The sequence below is a fragment of the Rhinolophus hipposideros genome (assembly GCF_964194185.1).
Source record: "Rhinolophus hipposideros genome assembly, chromosome: 3".
Classification (NCBI taxonomy): domain Eukaryota; kingdom Metazoa; phylum Chordata; class Mammalia; order Chiroptera; family Rhinolophidae; genus Rhinolophus; species Rhinolophus hipposideros.
In genome coordinates, this window is record NC_138049.1 from 47,716,554 (window position 1) to 47,736,218 (window position 19,665).

The 19,665-nt window shown below is 36.4% G+C and overlaps 1 protein-coding gene across 1 annotated transcript in view; it reads left to right on the top strand.

Moving 5' to 3' along the window:
- Positions 1–10,354, top strand: part of OSTM1 (osteoclastogenesis associated transmembrane protein 1) — a 25,012-nt gene extending 14,658 nt beyond the window's left edge. Inside the window, exons 3-6 of the mRNA XM_081035226.1 lie at positions 412–509; positions 3,622–3,789; positions 6,080–6,245; positions 10,058–10,354. Of these exons, the coding sequence (XP_080891352.1) occupies positions 412–509; positions 3,622–3,789; positions 6,080–6,245; positions 10,058–10,113 (488 nt within the window). The 3' untranslated portion in view covers positions 10,114–10,354. The remainder of the gene's footprint in view (positions 1–411; positions 510–3,621; positions 3,790–6,079; positions 6,246–10,057) is intronic.
- Positions 10,355–19,665: the final 9,311 nt, after the last annotated feature.

Consider the following 19,665-nt stretch of genomic DNA (forward strand, 5'->3'; position numbering starts at 1 on the left):
CAAAAGGCATATGAATTTAGGTAAAATTAATACAGGATGAACAGTCTTAGGTCATAACAGAAGTGAATTCCCCTATTAAGGCAGCATTTGATATCTGATGTTCATGATTAAGACTTTGCACCTTAAAAAAAATCAGTTTAAATTTTATTTGGTATATTGTTTTTATAAAAAGAGAAGATTGTATGATTATTTTAAGATTTTCATGAAAATGGTGATGATGTGAAAAAAATCTTTGGAAACTAAAAGAGGTAAGTTTCATGTATGTGGAAAATTGTCTTATGTGGAACACTTCATGTTGGTTTGAATAAAAATTTAGTATAGTGTAAAACAGAAGATGATGGCTTGAGAGAGAAATGACAATATATGATTGTTGCTTGAGATATACTAATGTCCTTTTTGGTTTTTTGACAGATTGTTTAACGAACAAAAGTGAAGAATTATCAAATAGCACGCTATACTTCCTCAGTCTGTTTAATCACACCTTGACCTGCTTTGAGCATAACCTTCAGGTATTTTATATATGACATTTGAAATTAAAATGCTGCTTTGTACAAATGAATAATAAATAATTCCAACTCTTATGGCATTAATTACTGATATTTATCTATACACACAATGTACAGAGGTCAGTGGACCTGGATTTCTGCTAAGCTTCCATTACTAGCCCTTAGGCAAATCACCCAAACTTCAGCTTTCTTTTTTGTGAGATGGGGATAGTAAGATCTACCCAGCCTCCCTTCAAGTATTTTGTAGTGAGGATCCAATGAGATAATGAGTATGAGCACGTTAACTGAGGCTTGTGATTGTTTAATTAAAACACAATGTTGTTCTGTCTGACAATAATTTGCCTTGACTTTGTTTATACATACACTAAGGTATTTTGCAATCCTGTATGATTCCGTCTGTCTGCAGGAACCTTATTCCTTGCTTAAATATATATGTGCTCAAATATATTTTTACCTACTTTAAAAGGCATTGTTTAGTAAAGTAACTTTGAATATTGAATTAATTATAATATAAAAGGTAGCCTTTAGAAAACCTACCTTATTTAAGGTTTTTGTTTTCTCCACCTCTGGTCTTGGAACTTTCCTGGTGGTGGTATGGGGCAAGCTTGGACCTCTGGTAAAATCATAGTTTTGAAACTTGCTTAACAAATCAGCAATGTCCCCAAATAGATGTAAACATGTTTAGGATATAAGTATGAATGGTTTCTTCTTTAATAAATGTGATAACGCAGAATTACGAATTTCCCTGAGAATAATAAAAGCTATTAGATGAGCATTGTCCAAAATATGTTCTGCAAGATGTTAATACATGACCATAAAAAAAGATTTAGTGTCAGCCATAAAATAGAATAAAATCTTAGCATTTCGACAATATGGATGGACCTAGAGGGTTTTATGCTAAATAAGTCAGACTGAGAAAGACAAATACCATATGATCTCACTTATGTGTGGATTCTAAAGAACAAAATAAACAAACAGTTAAAACAGAAACAGACTCATAGATGCAGAGAACAAACTGATGTTTGCTATAGGGGTAAAGGGTAGGTGAGCTGGGTGAAAAAGGTGAAGAGATCAAGAAATGTATTAGGTTGGTGCGAAAGTAATTGCAATTTTAAAATGTTAAAAAAAAAAAATTGCAAAAACCGCAATTACTTTTGCACCAACCTAATAAATTGGTAGTTACAAAATAGTCATGGAGATAAAAAGTACAACATAGGGAATATAGTCAGTAATGTTGTAACAACTATATATAGTGCCAGATGAGTACTAGACTAATCAGGGGGATCACTGCATAAATTTTATAAATGTCTAACCACTGTGCTGTACACCTGAAACTAATGTAAAATAATACTGAATGTCAATTGTAACTGAAAAAAAATAATTTTTTAAAAGTTTAGTGTTCTAGTAAGGTTGGGATATGCTTTACTACAGGACTTCAGAATTTTAGTGGACTAATAATGTACGTTGTAAAACTCCAGTGGTAATTTTTGTGTATAGCATTTACCAAACCTAGCAGTCTTTGACCAGGAACTCTTTGGTTTAAGAGATAAGTGTCCTGATGAATGTATTTTAGGGAAATTGCTTTTTTCTTGGGATGTTAGTTCCAAATATTTTTTCCTAGTTTGTTTTTGTCTTTTTATTGTGCTTTTCTTTTTGTTATGAAGAAAATATTAATTTTTATGTTATTAGATTTATCAAAATGTTTTTAGTAGCTTGCAGATTTTGTGTTACATTAGAACGGCTTTTCCCACTTTATTATTTTTTAAAATTCTCCTGTGATTCCTTTTAGTATTTTTATGTTTTTGATTTCTATATCAAAATGTATATGTATTTAAAATTTTAATATAAATGGCTAACTTAGATTACCCCAGCAAGGTTCTGTGCTCAATTTTTTTTTTTTTTAACATTTAACCCGGCTCTTTGACTCAGTTTTTTGTTTGTTTTTTTGGGGGGAGGGGGAGAATATTGGGGAACAGTGTGTTTCTCCAGGGCCCATCAGCTCTAAGTCGTTGTCCTTCAATCTAGTTGTGGAGGGCGCAGCGCAGCTCAGTTGCAAGGGGGTGCAGCCCTCATCCCATGCCATGCGAATTGAACCGGCAACCTTGTTGTTAGCTCACTCTCCAACCGAGCCATCTGGCCACGCCTCTGTGCTCAATTTTTGATCGAACATATTTAGCTAACTGCACAGTTGTTCTGTAAAAAGCAGACAATGGGCTGTTTCTTGTGGCAGAACTAAAGGAAGACTTAGTTTCTCTATCAAATAGATGGTGAGGGTAACATTGTAGGTACTACATCGGTTTAATTCCCTTAATTTTTCCTTTCTCTTCCATTCCAGTACTCAGTTGGTAACATTTTTCCAGGCTACAAGGTAAAAAATAAAACGAATAGAGAGCAAAGGTATGAACTGAATCTTCAGAAAACTTGGTCCTGGAAAAATAAGTGTCAGTCCTGGAAATGGAAAAGACTGAGATTCGCTAACATAGTATCTTACACGTTATATCTATTGCCTTGATTTTAGGTTATCCTATTCTTTGGTATGAGTCCCTTTTTGTTGACTAGAAAGGCCTGGATTATAAGCCTTGGGGTAAGAGGGTTGTGTGGTGATGTAGTTTTATAATGCTTTGTCCTTTCCCATTAATAAAGTCCTCTCTGTCTCAAAAAGGCAGACTTCCGTGTTGAAGTCAGTACATGCAAGGGCGTATTTTATTTATTTGGTGAAAGTAGGATAGAGGAGAGGAGATACATAAATGACAAGATGATTTAGGAATTTTTCTGTATTTAGGTATCAGTAATTTGGAAGATGAATTAGTGTTGTTTTCACTTCACAGTGGCTAGTGCAGTCTTTTTCAAAATTTAGGGGCAACTAGAAAGTGCCAAATATTTTGCTACGTGCTTTATGTACCAAGACTCTAATCCACAGGACCTGTAATACATGTAGAGGTAGCCCTGTTTTCTAGAGGATGAAATTGAGGCTCGGTGATTTAGTAACCTGCCCAACATCGCAGCTCAGCAGTTTAATATGCTGAATAGTTCCTGTCTTGTATGAGGGCAGGTAGCTTACATTAAAGAGATGCAATGTCTGTTGTGTGTATCACCTGTGCCTTTGACATTTTAGGGGAGCATACACAGTCTTCTACAATTAAGAAATTATTCAGAAGTGTGCAAAAACTGTCGTGAAGCATATAAAACTTTGAGTAGTGTGTACAATGAAATGAAAAAACTGAATGAACATGAAAATAAGGCTGAACCTGGAACACATTTATGCATTGACGTGGAAGATGCAGTAAGTACTTCACTTCTGATGTGATACATATTTTGCAGTTATTGAGTGTGCCTTCAGTATTATTATCCATTGCAGAGGTATATTGGAATCTGTATATGCTGTCTTCAACCAGAAATAACTAGTTATAAAGTACTAAAGTTTTTGAATATCCTGATCTGTCATACTAAAATGGAAATTAGTCAAGTATTTCATACGTGAATTGATAATTTGGTTATGTTTTGTTTTCTGAGTTTGATAATGTATGTCATTTTCCAAGATGTGCATATTATATGTTTACATTTCAGTTTCTTATGTTTTGTTCCTGATGCCATTCCTATCCCATTGCTTTATTTATGTCTATTACAATCTGAAATTATTTATTTCTTTACTTATTTGTAGTCTGTCTCCCCGCACTAAAATATAAGCCACATGAGGACAAGGACCTCATGTTCTGTTTTGCTCAGTGTTCATTATTTAGAACAGTGCCTGGTATATAGCAGGCCCTTAGTAATATGTATTGATTGAATGAAAGGTCAACATTCTCTCCGTTGGATAGCCTGCCTTTACATGGGACACCACGAGATGGCGACCATGCTTTTTTTTGAGAGTAGGATGTCTGAGCATTGAGGCATTAGAGCAGGGGTGTCCAACCTTTTTTCAACGTTTTTTACCAAGGGCCATATGCAGTAAAATACACAAACAGCCGGCCACTCATTCGAGGTGAAGTGCCTATTGCCTCATCTGGTTTATTTAAGTAAACTAAATATATTTTTGGAATTTGCTGCGGGCCAATAAAAAATGGATTGTGGGCCACAGTTTGGACACCTCTGCGTTAGAGGAAACTGAGAAATTATTAGCTAAAAGTGGAGAACTCAAGGTCAAAATTGATAAACTTAATGGTTGAGAATGATGTATGAATTATAGCAGCTCAGAGTGAACTATAGTGGCTTAGTAATACTCAGGATGGCAAAAACAAAGTAGATGCACCATGGGGATTTTTTTGTTTTTTGTTTTTTACTGCTTTTTCCCTAATGTCTAGAATAGTACCTGGCTTCTAGGACGCTCTCAATGAATAATAAATATGTATATTTAAAGTAATAGTCTATTTCATTGGTTTTAAAATGAAGAAAAATGAATGTTGGTTTGATGACATAAGTGGCATTACACAGGAAATCAACATAACCACCTGTTTCAGAACAAAACTTACAATAAGCATACAATGCACCATTTGTAAACCCTATCTCAAACAAAATCTAGGCAAGAACAGTTTTATACTTTAAATTTGATAATTTCTTATATCACTTAGCCTGTTTGACAGACAGGAACTCAAGGTACTGCTGCCCTTAAATGTATCTGTTTCTATTTTATGCTGCTAAATAAGATATCAGTATTGTCTAATAAAGTTTCCATCACTAATTAGGCATTATGTACTTAAAAAATTATTTGCTATAAGTGTGAACCTTTCATAATATTTAGATAAGATATTAAACATTTCATAGACAGAAGCCCTGTAAAGTTGAAATTTTTATGTTCATTCTAAAAATACTGTAACAGGCTCAGAAATTATATATGTAACATATTCAAAAATATTTTGTTTGTTTTTATGAGTCTTTTACAACCCCAGTTTATTGAGGAACGATTGACAAATACAATTGTAATATATTTAAAGTGTATATCATGATAACTTGATATATGTGTACATTGTAAAAGGATTTCCACAGCCAAGTTAATTAACACACATCTATCACCTCCCACAGTTTTCCTTTACATCTTTTTTAATGAATGAAGCATGGTCTAACTATATTCCTATTGATAGAAGTTGTTTGAAATCTGTTGAAGATTGACATTCTTTGGACAGTATTGTGAAATTTAGAATATGAAATTTCTGTATGTGGATATAAATTTAAACAATGACTAATTGTGAACCAACTTATTTCTCTAGCACAGGGGTGTCCAAACTTTTTTCAGCGTTTTTCACCAAGGGCCAGATGCGGTAAAATACACAAACAGCCGGGCCACTCACTCGAGGTGAAGTACGTATTGCCTCACCTGGTTTATTTAAGTAAATTAAATATATTTTCGGAATTTGCTGCGGGCCAATTAACAATGGATCATGGGCCGCAGTTGGCCCGTGGGCCGCAGTTTGGACACCCTTGCAGTTTAGCAGAAAAAAATATTCTCAACTATCAATAGAATTTTTTTTTAGGGATGTATATTTAGTCTAAATTCTGGGTACCTCATAGGTTGTTAACAAAATAATGAAATTGAAGACAAATATAAGGCAGAGTAATATTATTTGTTATTGTTCCAGATGAATATTACTCGAAAACTTTGGAGTCGAACTTTCAACTGTTCAGTCCCTTGCAGCGACACCGTGCCTGTAATTGCTGTTTCTGTGTTCATTCTTTTTTTACCCATTGTCTTCTACCTTAGTAGCTTTCTTCATTCAGAGCAAAAGAAACGCAAACTCATCCTACGTAAGTTTCTTTTTACAACTGTTCATTTATTTAGATAAAAACCTGTATTTTAAAAATTTAGTCCTGTTTTAGAAATTTAGTCCTGTAATATACTTTGAGAACTCAAACTGTATTAGCCTAAAACAGCTCTCTGCTTCAAATTTTACAATTATACTTACTCATGGGACAGATTCATAACAAGTTTACAAGTGCAGATAATCAAACGTCAACATACAGCATCTTTCAGATGCTTTGAGAGACTAGAGCCAGGTTCCCTGGAACAAGATTGGCAACAGCAGAACAGCAACAAAGACTTTGCAGACCTGCAGGGGCCACAGCAGGTCGATGGAGACAGCTCTTAGGCCCGCGGGAACCATGGCAGAACCACCTAAAGGTGCGCAGGCAAGGAGAAACTAGAGCTTACACACACACAGTTTGTTCATGAACAAATTGAAACTGCAGTTGCAAGAACATTACACAGCATACAGCACGTGCTCAGTACATACTGTTGTACTTTCTCCCTGTCAAATAGGGCAGAGGGGAGAAAGCACTAGTTAGACAATTCCATCTAGCAAAGGAAGAGTGGCTTCTAAGTCTCATGGGTTTCTTATTTATTATCAGAATGCAAGTATGGGCTTACCTGTTAGTAATTGTAGTTTTTAAAAGAATGTTTTTTGGGGAAAAGATGTTAGGCTTTTTTTTTTTTTTTGGTCTCAAATATTTTATTCCCAGTATAGAAACCTATGACATAAAAAACTCTTTCACCGGTAACTTGATTTCTAGCACTTCTTCATGATTTATCTAACTTTGTTTTTAATATATCTAAGTTAAAGAAAAAGGTTACCGGTAGATCAGTTTGAACGGAATTTATAATGTCTTATCACCTTAGAAAGCTAGCTAGTTGAGGGGAGAGTTTTTATCATGTGTGGATGTAGTAAAGCTTTTTGAAGATTACCAGCGGTCTGTAAATATATAACTCAGTCCTAAAAGCACTTATTTAAAATAATAAAATATTGCAGGGACCTCACTGTTGAGAGACTTTATATTTTAGGGTTTGGTGTTTTTAAACTTTAGCATCTTATGTGCCTTGCAAATCTATTATCTCTAGGAAGAAAGACATTTACTGCTTCTGATCAGGGTTTTTGTTTCCACAGTAATAATCACTACCATCTATCTGCTTGTGAAAGCCATAAACCTTGTTCTCTTTTAATTTCTTAATTCTTTTTTTTCTTTTATTTCCTCATTCCCCCATTCCTTTCCCCACCCTTTTTCAATTTATCCATAAGTACTGCCAACACTACTTCCAAAAATATATCTCAAATTGTCTTTTCTCTACCTGCACTGGTAATACCCTAGGCCAGGCCGCCATCATCTCTTACCTGCACTAACGCAGGAGTCTCGTAACTGGTACCCCTGCTTCCATGTGTTGACCTCTACAATCTGTTCTCTATGTAGTGGCTGGAGTACATTTTTAAATGCAAATTTTACTGTGCTCTTCTCTGACTTGAAACCCTTCATGTATCCCTGTTGCACCTAGAATAAATCCAAACTTATTTCCAGGGTCCACTCTCCAAGCTGTGTGTGACCTGGCCCCCATCTACTTTTCTAACCTATTGCATCCACTCCTCTCCTTGCTTATGAGGCGTATGTAGGCATTCTGGCCTTCTTTGTGTGCCTGTCTCATACCCGACTCATTCATGCTTCCCTTCCGCAGGGCTCTTGTACTTTCCCGCCCCACTTTCCTTGACTAGTGCCTTGTCAGCCGGGTCTTAGGTCAAAGGTTACTTACTCAGAGACCTTTTATGACCCCCCCAATTAAGAATACACCCTTCTTTCAATTCTTCTGTAACATCTTTCTTATAATGGTACTTTTTAAATTTTTCATTTATTTTCTACCTTTTTTGTCTTCCCTGAGTCAACTGTAAGTACCATCAGAACAAGGGTTTTCTTTGTCTCGTTCACCTGTGCATCACCTGCATCACCTGCATCACCTGCATCTAGAAAGTACCTGCCCCATACATAGCAGGTACATACATTTCTCTAGGAAATGCTAACATTAAGTATATTTTTATTCAACAAATTCACTGGTCCTAAAAATACTAGTCCTGTGAATTTTTTTACATGCTTCCTAAGGTAACTGAATATAAATTAAGCCTCTGAGATTACATTCCTAAAACTTGACAGTAGAACTTTTGCATAATACCTGTTAATATTTCCCTGAAATATTGTTTCTGAATTAAATTATGAATTTAAGGAAATGCTAGTGTAAGCAAATAGTTATTGTGCTGTTACGTCATGACATTTTTATTTACTTTTCTTTATGCCACCATTTTACATGCACCCATGCATCAAGGCCTGTGATAGGAAGTAGGGATTGAAAAAAGGAACAAAACACAATACAGCAAGTCCTCGAATAACATAGTCGTTTCATTATAACATCGATGAGATGCCGTAGGAACTCAACTCTTGTTTATATCAATTAGCCTCTGGTAAAATTGGTTTTGTTGTGCGTCGTTTCTCTTAAAGTAGCAGAACCTATGGACGATGTTAAGTGAGGACTTACCTGTACTCGCCCTCAAAGAACCCACTGACCATAATCCAGTTATTACAGTAGATATGGGAGAGGTATGTACCGTGTGGTTGGACCACAGAGGAGGATAAGACAATTACATGGACTCGGTGGTGAAATTTTGAAGGAGGTAGGGATTTATCAGAGAATAAGGAAGTCAAGGAAGTTGTATAACTCAATGATGTTGCTGGTTAGTTTAATAAATTTGGTAATTAGTAAGAAACTAGATTACTTATAATAATTTTAAACAACATAATTGAAAAAAATTTTTTGATTTAGTTTGCCTTCCAAGTCCACTGAAGGCTAAAGAAGTAGAGTTTCAGCTTAAGCTGGTTTTTAGTTTAGGCTGAAGCAACACCTAGTTTAGGAATTCATGTTGTCATCTTGCACTGAGAGTGGTGGTCAGGGGAGAACCTGGTAGAAACAATGGTTCTCCCCCTTGACCATATATCAGAGTTGTCTGTAGAGCTTAAAACAAAGGCAAACAAACAAACAAAAAGCCCAGATGCCTGGGTTCCAATGCAGACCTGCTAAATCATAACCTCCACTTCAGTGTTCAGAACCTCTGAGGTAGGGAGATTCCTACTTATCCAATGTAAGGTCCTTTGGCCGTGGCACCATTGCTTTTCATGTGGGGAACATAAGAAACATTCATGTTTAACTGTAAGTGCAAAACATATTACCTAGCCAAATAGCCATGATTTTCTTTATTAACTCTAACGACTCAGTCCCATTAGCATCCTAATCAAAATTGAGTCTACATATTTTATTAGAAGCCATGTATGTTTGTGTATGCATTTATGTATGTGTGTAATATACAACTCACTTTTCTTTGTAAGCCATTTAAATGTGTTTTCTTAACATTACAGAGTTCTTTCACTGACTGCTTTGAGGAGAAATTGAGATTTCTTAGACTTTTGAATATGTAATTTTATTACTATACCTTATAGCACTTCTATTTTTTGAGTACTTCCACCTATATTACATATCTAAGATTGTTATGTTCAATATATTTTATTTGGTGCTGCTTTTAACAAAGTCATATACAGCTTCTATTATAGCAAAGTTAGGTATTTCTGAGGGTGGCAGAAAAAAAAGTAGACATGGTACATACCTCTACTACCTAAGTCTACTTAGAAGATTTAATTTATTCTGATTCAAACATAGAATTAATAGATGAATACTATAGTTTACATAAAAATAGTGAATAATCATCTTAGAGAATTAAATTTAAGTTAAAGTTTAATACTTTTGATTTCTATAGCCAAACGTCTCAAGTCCAGTACCAGCTTTGCAAACATTCAAGAAAATTCGAACTGAAACCTACAAAATGGAGAATTAACATCATTATCCCATTGATGAATGGTGGAAGACACAGCTTGGTCCAAAAGAAGATGAAGTTCTTAAGAAATGCAAGGACTTCAGATTTATTTTTAAATAAGAATTTTCAATTTTTCTTTTCCACCCCGTTTCAAGGGTTTGGGTATTTTTAATTTACAGGCATAGCAATGTTGTCTATTTTAAAGTGTATTTGTTAAAATAACAAACGATGCAAGAACAATCATTGTGTTATTTTGTAGGCATATTATTACCATTTGAGAGTTCTGGTATTTCCTTTTTAACATGATATAGCAAGTGGCAATGTTTTTGAAAACTAACATTTAAAAATTAATCAGTTGTAGCAAAGACTTTGAACAAGAAATATACTTGCCAAAAAGAAGCAGGTCCAAAGATTAATTTAAATTACCATTGCAGTATTATTGTCACATATATTTAATATGTCATACATTATAAATAACATGTAATTCAATCTCTAGTTTCCTTAGTCATTTTTGAAACCACTAATTATAAACCTCCTGAAGAATTTTTTGAAATGGGAAGGCACATTACACTTATCTTTGTAAAAAGATTTATGGTAACTGGTTTCTTACTTGACTTTTATAAATAGTATTTTACACCTTATTTTTGCCTTTGTTTCATAAGAAATTTGAAATCACTGGACTGCTTTATTATATTCAGGGCAAGTTGGATTCTTTTTTATAGCAGGGATTTACATTGTGAATTACATTATTTGGCAATTTATAATTTATTACTACTTTAAATCAAATGTAGCATTGTCACACTGTATTTAAATGGAGATTTTCTCTTCAGATGTAAGAGGATTTTTGGAGAGGAGAGAATGGAGGAGTAAAAGTAGCGTAAGATTTAGAAAACAGGGACCTGAGGGGAAGCTCACGATAGGACTGTTAAATGGTTTGTATTAGGGGCATGAGTCAGAGTGAGAGCCTGATATAGAAAGCAGTCAGGTTAAGATGATGCTTATTTGTTTTCAAAATTATTTAAATCAGATCAAAATGATATGATTGATATGAAGTTAAATATTTCACTCTCAGAAAACATTCTATTTTGGAATATTTGTGTCAATCTTTTTAAAAAGCTTCATTTCAGAATTGTTTACAGTTTTTCCCTTTAGGTTTTTAGTGAATTTCATTTGTTAATTCCTTCTTGCTTTCTTGGTGGAAATAGGCTTTGTTTTAAATGTTGATATTATGAAGGGTACTCTATATAAAAACGAGTTTGGTTAAATGGTATGAGAATTTGAATACCTTCGTGTACTGTAAAATGCTCTATAGTGAGACAAGAAAGTGTTTTTACTATTATTTTTTAATGTTTACCATATAGGCAGAAGAAGGCTCATTCTTGGATATGTGACATATCTACAAGTGGTTACAGTTTTTTTAGTCTGCTGTGATCCATTAAACATGTGCTGGATTTGTTCTGTCGTTACTGTTCCTGCTGCTGATAACTAATAGCATTATCTTGATTGGAAGCATATAGTTAAAGGTCATTGAAAGCCATCTTGAATTAATGCAGATAAAACCACTTGACCCATGTGCAAAGGTACAAAATGGCATATTCAATTCTGTAAGTAGTGAGTCTCAGCACTTTTGAATAGTATGTATTTTTAAAAAGCCATTGCTTTTGGTTATGTTTGCTAATGAGCACTTTAAAAAAGAAAAGGCAGCCTTTACTATTTTTGTGGTTGAGTCATTGCTCTTTAGAAGTAGCATAAGCAATAGATTTCAAAAATAAGTACTAAGCACTACGCTGAAGTGTGTAAGTTCTTTGCATAGTTCTGAATTCTTCGACAGATAGCATATGTGTGTGCACAAGAACATCTTTAGTTTTTTTGACACTTTGAAATAAAGGACGTAGCTTAAGGAAACTGCAGTGCCGTATTTGATTTTTAAATACATTTTTTAAAATTTCGGATGTCATTAAGTATCACATTACAGTTTTTCAGGTATAGAGTTTAAATGCTTACTTGAAAAGTACAATCTATCTTATAATTTTGCTGCAAATAAAAATGTACTTTTGGACTTTTTTATTGTTGTTGGATTTGAGTGGTAGGAATTGTATCAGCTGTCTCAAAGCTTAATTTTAAATCAATGAATAACACCCGAATTTAGTTGGTAAATGTTACTTCTAAGGGAACCAGTATTTTCTAATGAGTCATGGATGGGCTGTACTTTTTACTGCAACGTACTCCTTATGAAGTGGAATGTTTTTCCAGAAACAATTTATTGCTGGTGGTGTCTAAAACAACATTGTTATTGAGTTGGGTAGCATTTCTGACCAAAGTCTCGACATCAGATAAACAGTAGACCTCACCAGCAATAAATTGTTAGAGCAAAAATATATTTGTAACCTATGTAACAACTTAAGATAGCAAAAATTATGTTCCAAGTACAGTTATTTTCTGAGCTAGACGAAATCTTAGAGATCACCTGGTCCTGGAATCCTAGAACTGAATGGACTCATTTCCACCGAATCCAACCTTCTCTCTACCGTATGGATTCCCTCTAAAAAAATCTATCACTTATTTCCTAGCTTAACTAAGGAAGCAGAACATCACAGAGCTCCATTTTTATGACTGAGCCATTGTTTGATAGACAACTCTAAAACTGAGACTTGAGATGCCTAATCAAATATTTTCTCACTGCTCCACTCTGCTTATCTTGTAAAAATTTCATAAAGTGATCATATTGACTATAAAAAGGGCTTTGGCCTATGCTGAGTTATACATGTAGCCCATAAAAGTTACAGCTCTACCAAGTTTGCTTGTTCTAAACTATTACATTGGGTATAAATAAATGTCAGTCATACACATAATACATTTAATGACCAGTAAGTTTCTTTGTCTCCTTGGAACTTGAGGGCTTTTAAAAAGATTATACAACTGACTCATGCTTCTTAAAGTGTGGAGGTTTTCAATAATGATTTTAAAACCTGTTTGTCCTATGATAAACAGAGGTATTTTTTTAAAAATCCATCCCAGTACCAAAATGCAATCAAAATATTTCAGACCTTTAAAAGGAATAATAAGCCCATTTTAGCTAGATATTGTAGTAATTCCTCCATTGTCTTAATTTAGATATCAGGATTGTATCCAAAAAAATTGCCCAGTAGCATTGGAAGTGAAAAACATTTCAGCAATTGTAATTTCTAGAATAATTGTAGACCACTGCAGTGTAGACAGGTAGGATTGAAAGTGATTACCTCATCCTGTTGTCACTTCTGAATCAGAAGAGTAATCAGAGTAGGTTAGGAGAAGGTTCCTGCTCACTGCATTGCGTGCCTTCAGAGGTAGAGGTCTTGCGGTCACTCCTGTTTCCAGAGGGGACCAGAGCTATTTCTTCCCTTTTCTCTCTCCTATTAGCACCTCATTTTTCTACATTCATTTGTAGTGCTATTACCAGTAATGTAATAGGAGCTGAGATACAAAGGGCTTGACCTTGGCGTTTTAAAATCCTCTTTAGATCCTGGCTGTTCTCCACTAACTAAGGCACAGTGTTTATTTGTACAACCCAGGGACTCTTTACCACTCAAAATCCAGCATCCACCCCCAACACTTACATACATGCTTTCTCTCCTTGCTTTTCTCCTATAGATTTGAAGAATGAATTACTGTGGTGCGGGCAAACAGCTAGCATAAGGATACAAAGAGGGTGGGTGAACAAGGAGAATCTCCAGATTGAATCTCCTCTCCCCTCACACCTCCACCCTGTGATTCCCAAATGTGTATGTAGGAGGGACCTAGGAATGCAATCTACATGGAAAAGGGCGTTTGGGGCTCACTTGTCTTGAAGCTGTATACGCATGGCAAATTCACTGTGTGTTACTAGATTGTATACTTCCTGGGGGAGGCTTTTGGGAAGTGATGAATATTAGGAAGGGGCTAAAGCTCTCCTTGACGGCAGGCTTGGCACCTTTTGCCCACCATCCACTCAGGACTTAACTCCTAGCTCCAACCCAACATCTCAGGAGCAGCGTGAAATGGCTGTTTAGCTCATTTGGCTCCTCTTTTTAGGTTTATGTCCTTTGCATCAGGAGATTGTTTGCTTTTTTCCCTTCTGTGTCCTGATACCACTATAGATTCAATCATAGGAACTATCCTTTGTAGTTTGGCTGTTATCACCGAATCTGCACCATGCACCACGTCTTTGAAACACACAGAATAAGCACTTGGATGGGCACTACAATTTTGCTGAAAGTGACTTCGAGAATGCAGTCTGACCTGGTCAGGCTCTGGAAAGTGCTTTTTGGGTTGGGGTCCCTGTTTATTAATGGTCTGATTTTAAGAGGCATATCCACATCACTTCTGCCTCTTCTGTCCATCCCAGCTTTCTGCATCTAAGTCCTGTCATTTCCTCTTGTTCCCAGTTTCCTTCTTAGCCCCGATCAGCTCTACCAACACCAAAACTTCAAGTGACCTGATGGGATTATGAAGTCTGAGTTTTCCAGTACTTTAAAGAAATCACTCCATTGCCTTCTGGCTTGCAAAATTTCTAATGAGAGGTCTGCTATAATTCTTATGTTTGTTTTCCCATATGTAATGTTTTTATCTATTTTCTGGCTGCCTTCAAGATTTCCTCTGAATTTCTGATTTTCAGCAGTTGTACTATGATGTGTCTAGGTGTGTTTTCTTTGTATTTATTCTGCTTGGGATTCTCTGAGCCTCTTGGATCTTTTTGTTGTCTTTCATTAATTTTGGAAAATCCTCCGCCATTATACCATCAAATATTCTTCTGCCCTTCGTGAGCCCACCCGCTCCTTCTGGGATTCAGTTAGGTTTACGTTAGACCATTTGAGATTGTTGGACGCACAGCTCTACTGGACGCTCTTCTGTTTTATTTTCACTCTCTTGCTGTTTGTGCTTCAGTTTAGATCATTTTTGTTGATCTTCATGTTCACTGATTCTTTCCTGTGCTGTGTGTGGTCCTGCTGATAAGCCTATCAAAGTGATTCTTTATCTCTTGATATTATATTTTTATTTCTAGAATTTTCATTTATGTCTCTCTTTTTATAGTTCTATCTCCGCTGAAATTCCCCATCAGTTTTTGCATGCTGTCCACACGTTCTACTAGATCCATTGGCATTTTAATCACAGTTATTTTAAAGTTCCTTTTGGATAGTGTTAATATCTGGGCCAACTCAGGATCTAGTTCTGTTGACTACTTTCTCTCTTGACAGTGTCATTTTTTCTTGCTTGTTAATGTATCTTATAATTTTTAATTGAATGCCAGATGTTGCATTTCAAAGAACAGTAGAAACTGGGGTAAATAGTATTTATACCTGCAAAGGGGCAAACCTCCCCTTCTATCAGCCATCAGTATGAGGGAAACAAATAACTCCAATTAGTAGTTGATCTGGATTTGAATTTTATTGCTGATGACTTTACCTTCAGTATACCACAGATTTCAAATTCCTCCAGTGGTGGACTGCTGCTACGTTAGTGAGTGGAATGCCAGGGAGTTTTTCTCGGCTTTCAGCAGACTGTATACCTGTGATACAAGTGGGATCCTCTCTGTGATCCTGCCCATCCCTCAGCTGTAGATCTGTTGCTTCTTTCTTTGTGCAAGGCTGTGGTTGGGGCAGGCAGTGTTTCCCCCGTCTAGCATCAGTCTCATGCGGTCTCTGGGCTCTTGAGCTTTAGAGTTGGGGGTGGGGAGGTTCTAAAATGAGAGTGAATTTCCTGTCCCTCTCTCAGTGGCAGCCGACCTATGCTTTGTGTCAGTGCAGGATTCTGGTCACAAGTGGGTTCCCTGCCCCTTTCCAGCATCTTACGGCTTTTGCTTCAACTTCTCCACCACAGCCAATCTTTTCCTGGGACCAGGGAACAGGAAGGTTTTGTACCACTCCTCCATGTTCAAAGAAATAAAGAACAATATCGATAATTATGGTATGGAAACTATAAAAAGGAACCAAATCCCAAATCCAAAAATATAATAGTGAAATTAACTCAGTGAAAGCGTTTTATAGCAAGTAAGACATAGTTGAAGAGAATTAATATATTAGAAGAATATCTCCAGGAGGAAAGATGGAGAGAAAAAAGTTTAGAAGTGCAGATGGGGGTGTAAGAGATATAGGGAATACAGTAAGAAGATTTAATATAAATGTATTTTGAGTTCCTAAAACAGAGAGAAAATGGGACAGAAGCAATTTTTGAAAAGAGAACAGCTGAGAATTTTCTAAAACTGGTGAAAAATATTGTCACAAATTAAGCCCAAGCAAAACTTAAACTGAAAAAACCTAGTCACATTAGTGGTAAATGAAAACCAAAGAGAAAATTTTACAGAACAGCGAGAGAAAAACGATACTACCTTCAGAAGAGCAATAGTTAAACTTATTGCTGGTTTCTTAAGAGACATAATGAAAGCCAGAAGGCAAATGGAATATTGTCAAAGTGCTAGAAGAAAGTAACTGACAATCTAGAATTCTATGCCCAGCAAAAAATGTTCTTCAAAATGAAAAGGGAAATAAAGACATCTCTGGACAAAAAGACTAGAGAATCATCACAAGAAGGCCTGCATTAAAGGAAATACTGACGACAGGTCTTCAGGCAGAAGCAAAATGAACCTAAATGGAAAGTCAGAGGAGCAAGAAGAAAAGATTGATGAAAGGATAAAACACATAAATAAATGTAAATAAATATCGACTGTATATAAAATAATGCCCTGTGCAGTTTAAACGATTACGTATAGAGAGAATGAAAATAACACAAAAGTTATTTTCACAAAAGTCAAGAGGAGATCCTTGGAGTTAAAATGTTTTAAGATCACCGCATTACCTGGAAAGAAGGTTCTTGTGTTAGGCTGTTCCTGGAAGTAGAATGACTGTCAAGTGTGTACTGGTAAAGAATTTTGTTGTTTTCAAGTTTCATTGACGGTATAGTCTGACTCAGATCCAATTCCACTCTTTCCATGACATCTTTTATGATTCTGTTCTGCTCTTGACTTTCTATATTTCTTAAAGAAGTAATTTGCCATAAAGGAAAAAGCAAGGGTTTTCCAATCAGACCTGGTTTTAAACTTCTGCTTTTCCCCTTACTTGGACAAGCAATTTACTTCTCTGAGCCTTCACTTCCACATCTGTGAAGTGAGAGGCAATAATACTGGTCTCACAAGATTATTGTGCAAATTAAATGAGATTAAATAAAGGAAGAGCCTGCAGGGCAGTGCCCAATGCCTGGAACTTCATACTGCTTAGTAAGAACTAGTCCTTTTCTGTATGGACTGTGCTATACACAAATTGCCCCGTGCAGTTTGGCACCTGATTATACACCCTTTCACCTTGTTTCGTAGGTTCCTATGTTTCTGATTATTATCCCTCCTCTCTACCTAGATTGTAATCATCTCCAGTTCAGGGACTAGGTCTCCTTTCCTCTTGTACTCCTAGTTCAATGAATGATTTTTGGAGTCAGTAATATCTGTTGGAGGAAAGCACGTGTAAGTGAGATAAAATATATTTCTGAGCTACACATTGTGTTGGAAGGTGTCTTTGTAGCAGGTCATTGCAGAAGGATGTTTAAGACCTTGAATTGAAGTCCGTCAGCTGCCCATGAAAGCTTAAATGGTGAAATTATCACTAATTAATGGGAAAAGAGAGGTGCTACCTTACCAGTCAGGAACACTGCAATTTAAGCCCCGATGATTCCAGGCAGAGCCAGTACTGAGTATCATGGATTGCTGCCCTTAAAACTAGCATCTCAAGTCATATATAATACCTTTTCTGGGCAAGAGTCCCATCTGCTTAATCTCTGCTAAATGAGTGTATATTAGATCTGACTGCTGAAAAACACCAAGTTAAATTGGTTAAAAATAAATCAACATGATGCCCATAATTGGTTTAATTTACCTTTCAGTAATCCCACACATTACCTATTTATTTGCTGTAATGAACATGCCATTCAGCTAAAATAAGATTAACTGCTTAAACCGTGGCATTATAGGCAGAAAACTTTAATGCCGCTTTGTGTTTTATGGTAAGGTAGGTTCAGCAGTTACACTATATGGCTGTTGTTCCTTCTTCTGTAACCAAGAGGGTTTTATTTAGGATTAGCATTCCCCAGCTGATTCTCCCAGTGGAACATTTGAAGCAGCAAATTTATACGTCTAGGTTACAACCTGACAGCAATAACAACATTCAGAATCAAACCTGTTGGCCTCGTCAGCACTCAAATGGCACTGCTCTTTGTGAAGCCCCCTCTGCTCTAATAGTGATGGAAATTTCGTCTGCCATGCAGACCGTGGAGGAAAGATGGAAGGGGGCTTGGCCATGCATCTGGAAAAGAGCACTGGATGACTCAGGCGGGATGAGAGTTCAGAGAATTAACCTAAGTTCCCCCAGGTGAATGAACATTTGCCTGTTCTCTGTGTCAAAGTCAAATCCCACTTCAGTGGAGCTTTCTGGGTTATTCCAGCCCCACTCATCTCTCTCTCTCTCTTTTTTTCTTTTTTTTGAACTTTTAATTACAATTATAGTTCTCCCTACATTACTTAAGGCTGATTATTTATGACTTATATGATTTATACCATTGTTCTATATGGGCTCATGCTGTCTCTTCAATTAGACTGCAAGCTCTCAGAAGTCAGGGACTAACATCTACATGGTCCTGGGCTCATAAGAAGGGCCCAACAATTGCTCCTTGATTGAAGGAAATACCTTTGTGTGATATAACCCATTATGACCCTGCCTGGATGGTCTGGAGTGGGGAGAGTCAGCCTCAGCTGAGCCTGCAAGGAGCCCCTAATCCTTATCATGCCTTCTTTCCTATGGAGCAAAATCCATTTTTGTGGTTTGTGAAAGGGAGTCAACATGGTGACCAACAGATTTGTCCATTCGTTGACTTAATAAATATTGTGTGAGCACCTACTGTGTGCCAAGTCTCACTTTTCAGAACTCTTAAGAACCAAGAAAGTTCTTGCTGACCATTTTTGACAGAAATGGGGAAAAAGTTTAAAAGAGCTAGGGAAAAAAATGCCTTCTCACATATTCCCCTTCAACCCCAACTTTCAACCAGAAGCACACTTTGGTAGAGTTTCCTTTTCCCATGTGTTTATTCACCACTTCTTTCCATTCTCATCTCTCCTCCTACTTATCCCAGTGATAAAAGGAACTGCACGTCCCCTGCCTCCCTGGCTGTGATAATAACAGGCTATTGAATTTTCCTGTGCGAAACTGGTTTGCTCAGGTCTCTGCTGCGCAGGCTGCAGTTGCTAGTTGGATGGGTTCCAGGTATGTTCCTCTGGATAGGATTTAGTGTGTGTCAGGATTCCTCAGTGGGCGGGAAGAGGGTGGGGAGGGGAGAGGAAGGTTAAGTTGGTTCTGCCCTCCCTGCCTAAGGAATTAGATGAATTATTTAATGAATTATAATCAAGGAGTCCTGCCTTGGATCTACCGCCATCCCTAGCCTAGTACTTGTTGACCACGTTTTGACTCCTCAAGAGAAAAGTCAGAGTCTCAATTGCCCATAGGATGATTGAGGCTGTTTTGGGGCAGCTGCCATCTGAGCTGGACCTTTTGGGAAAC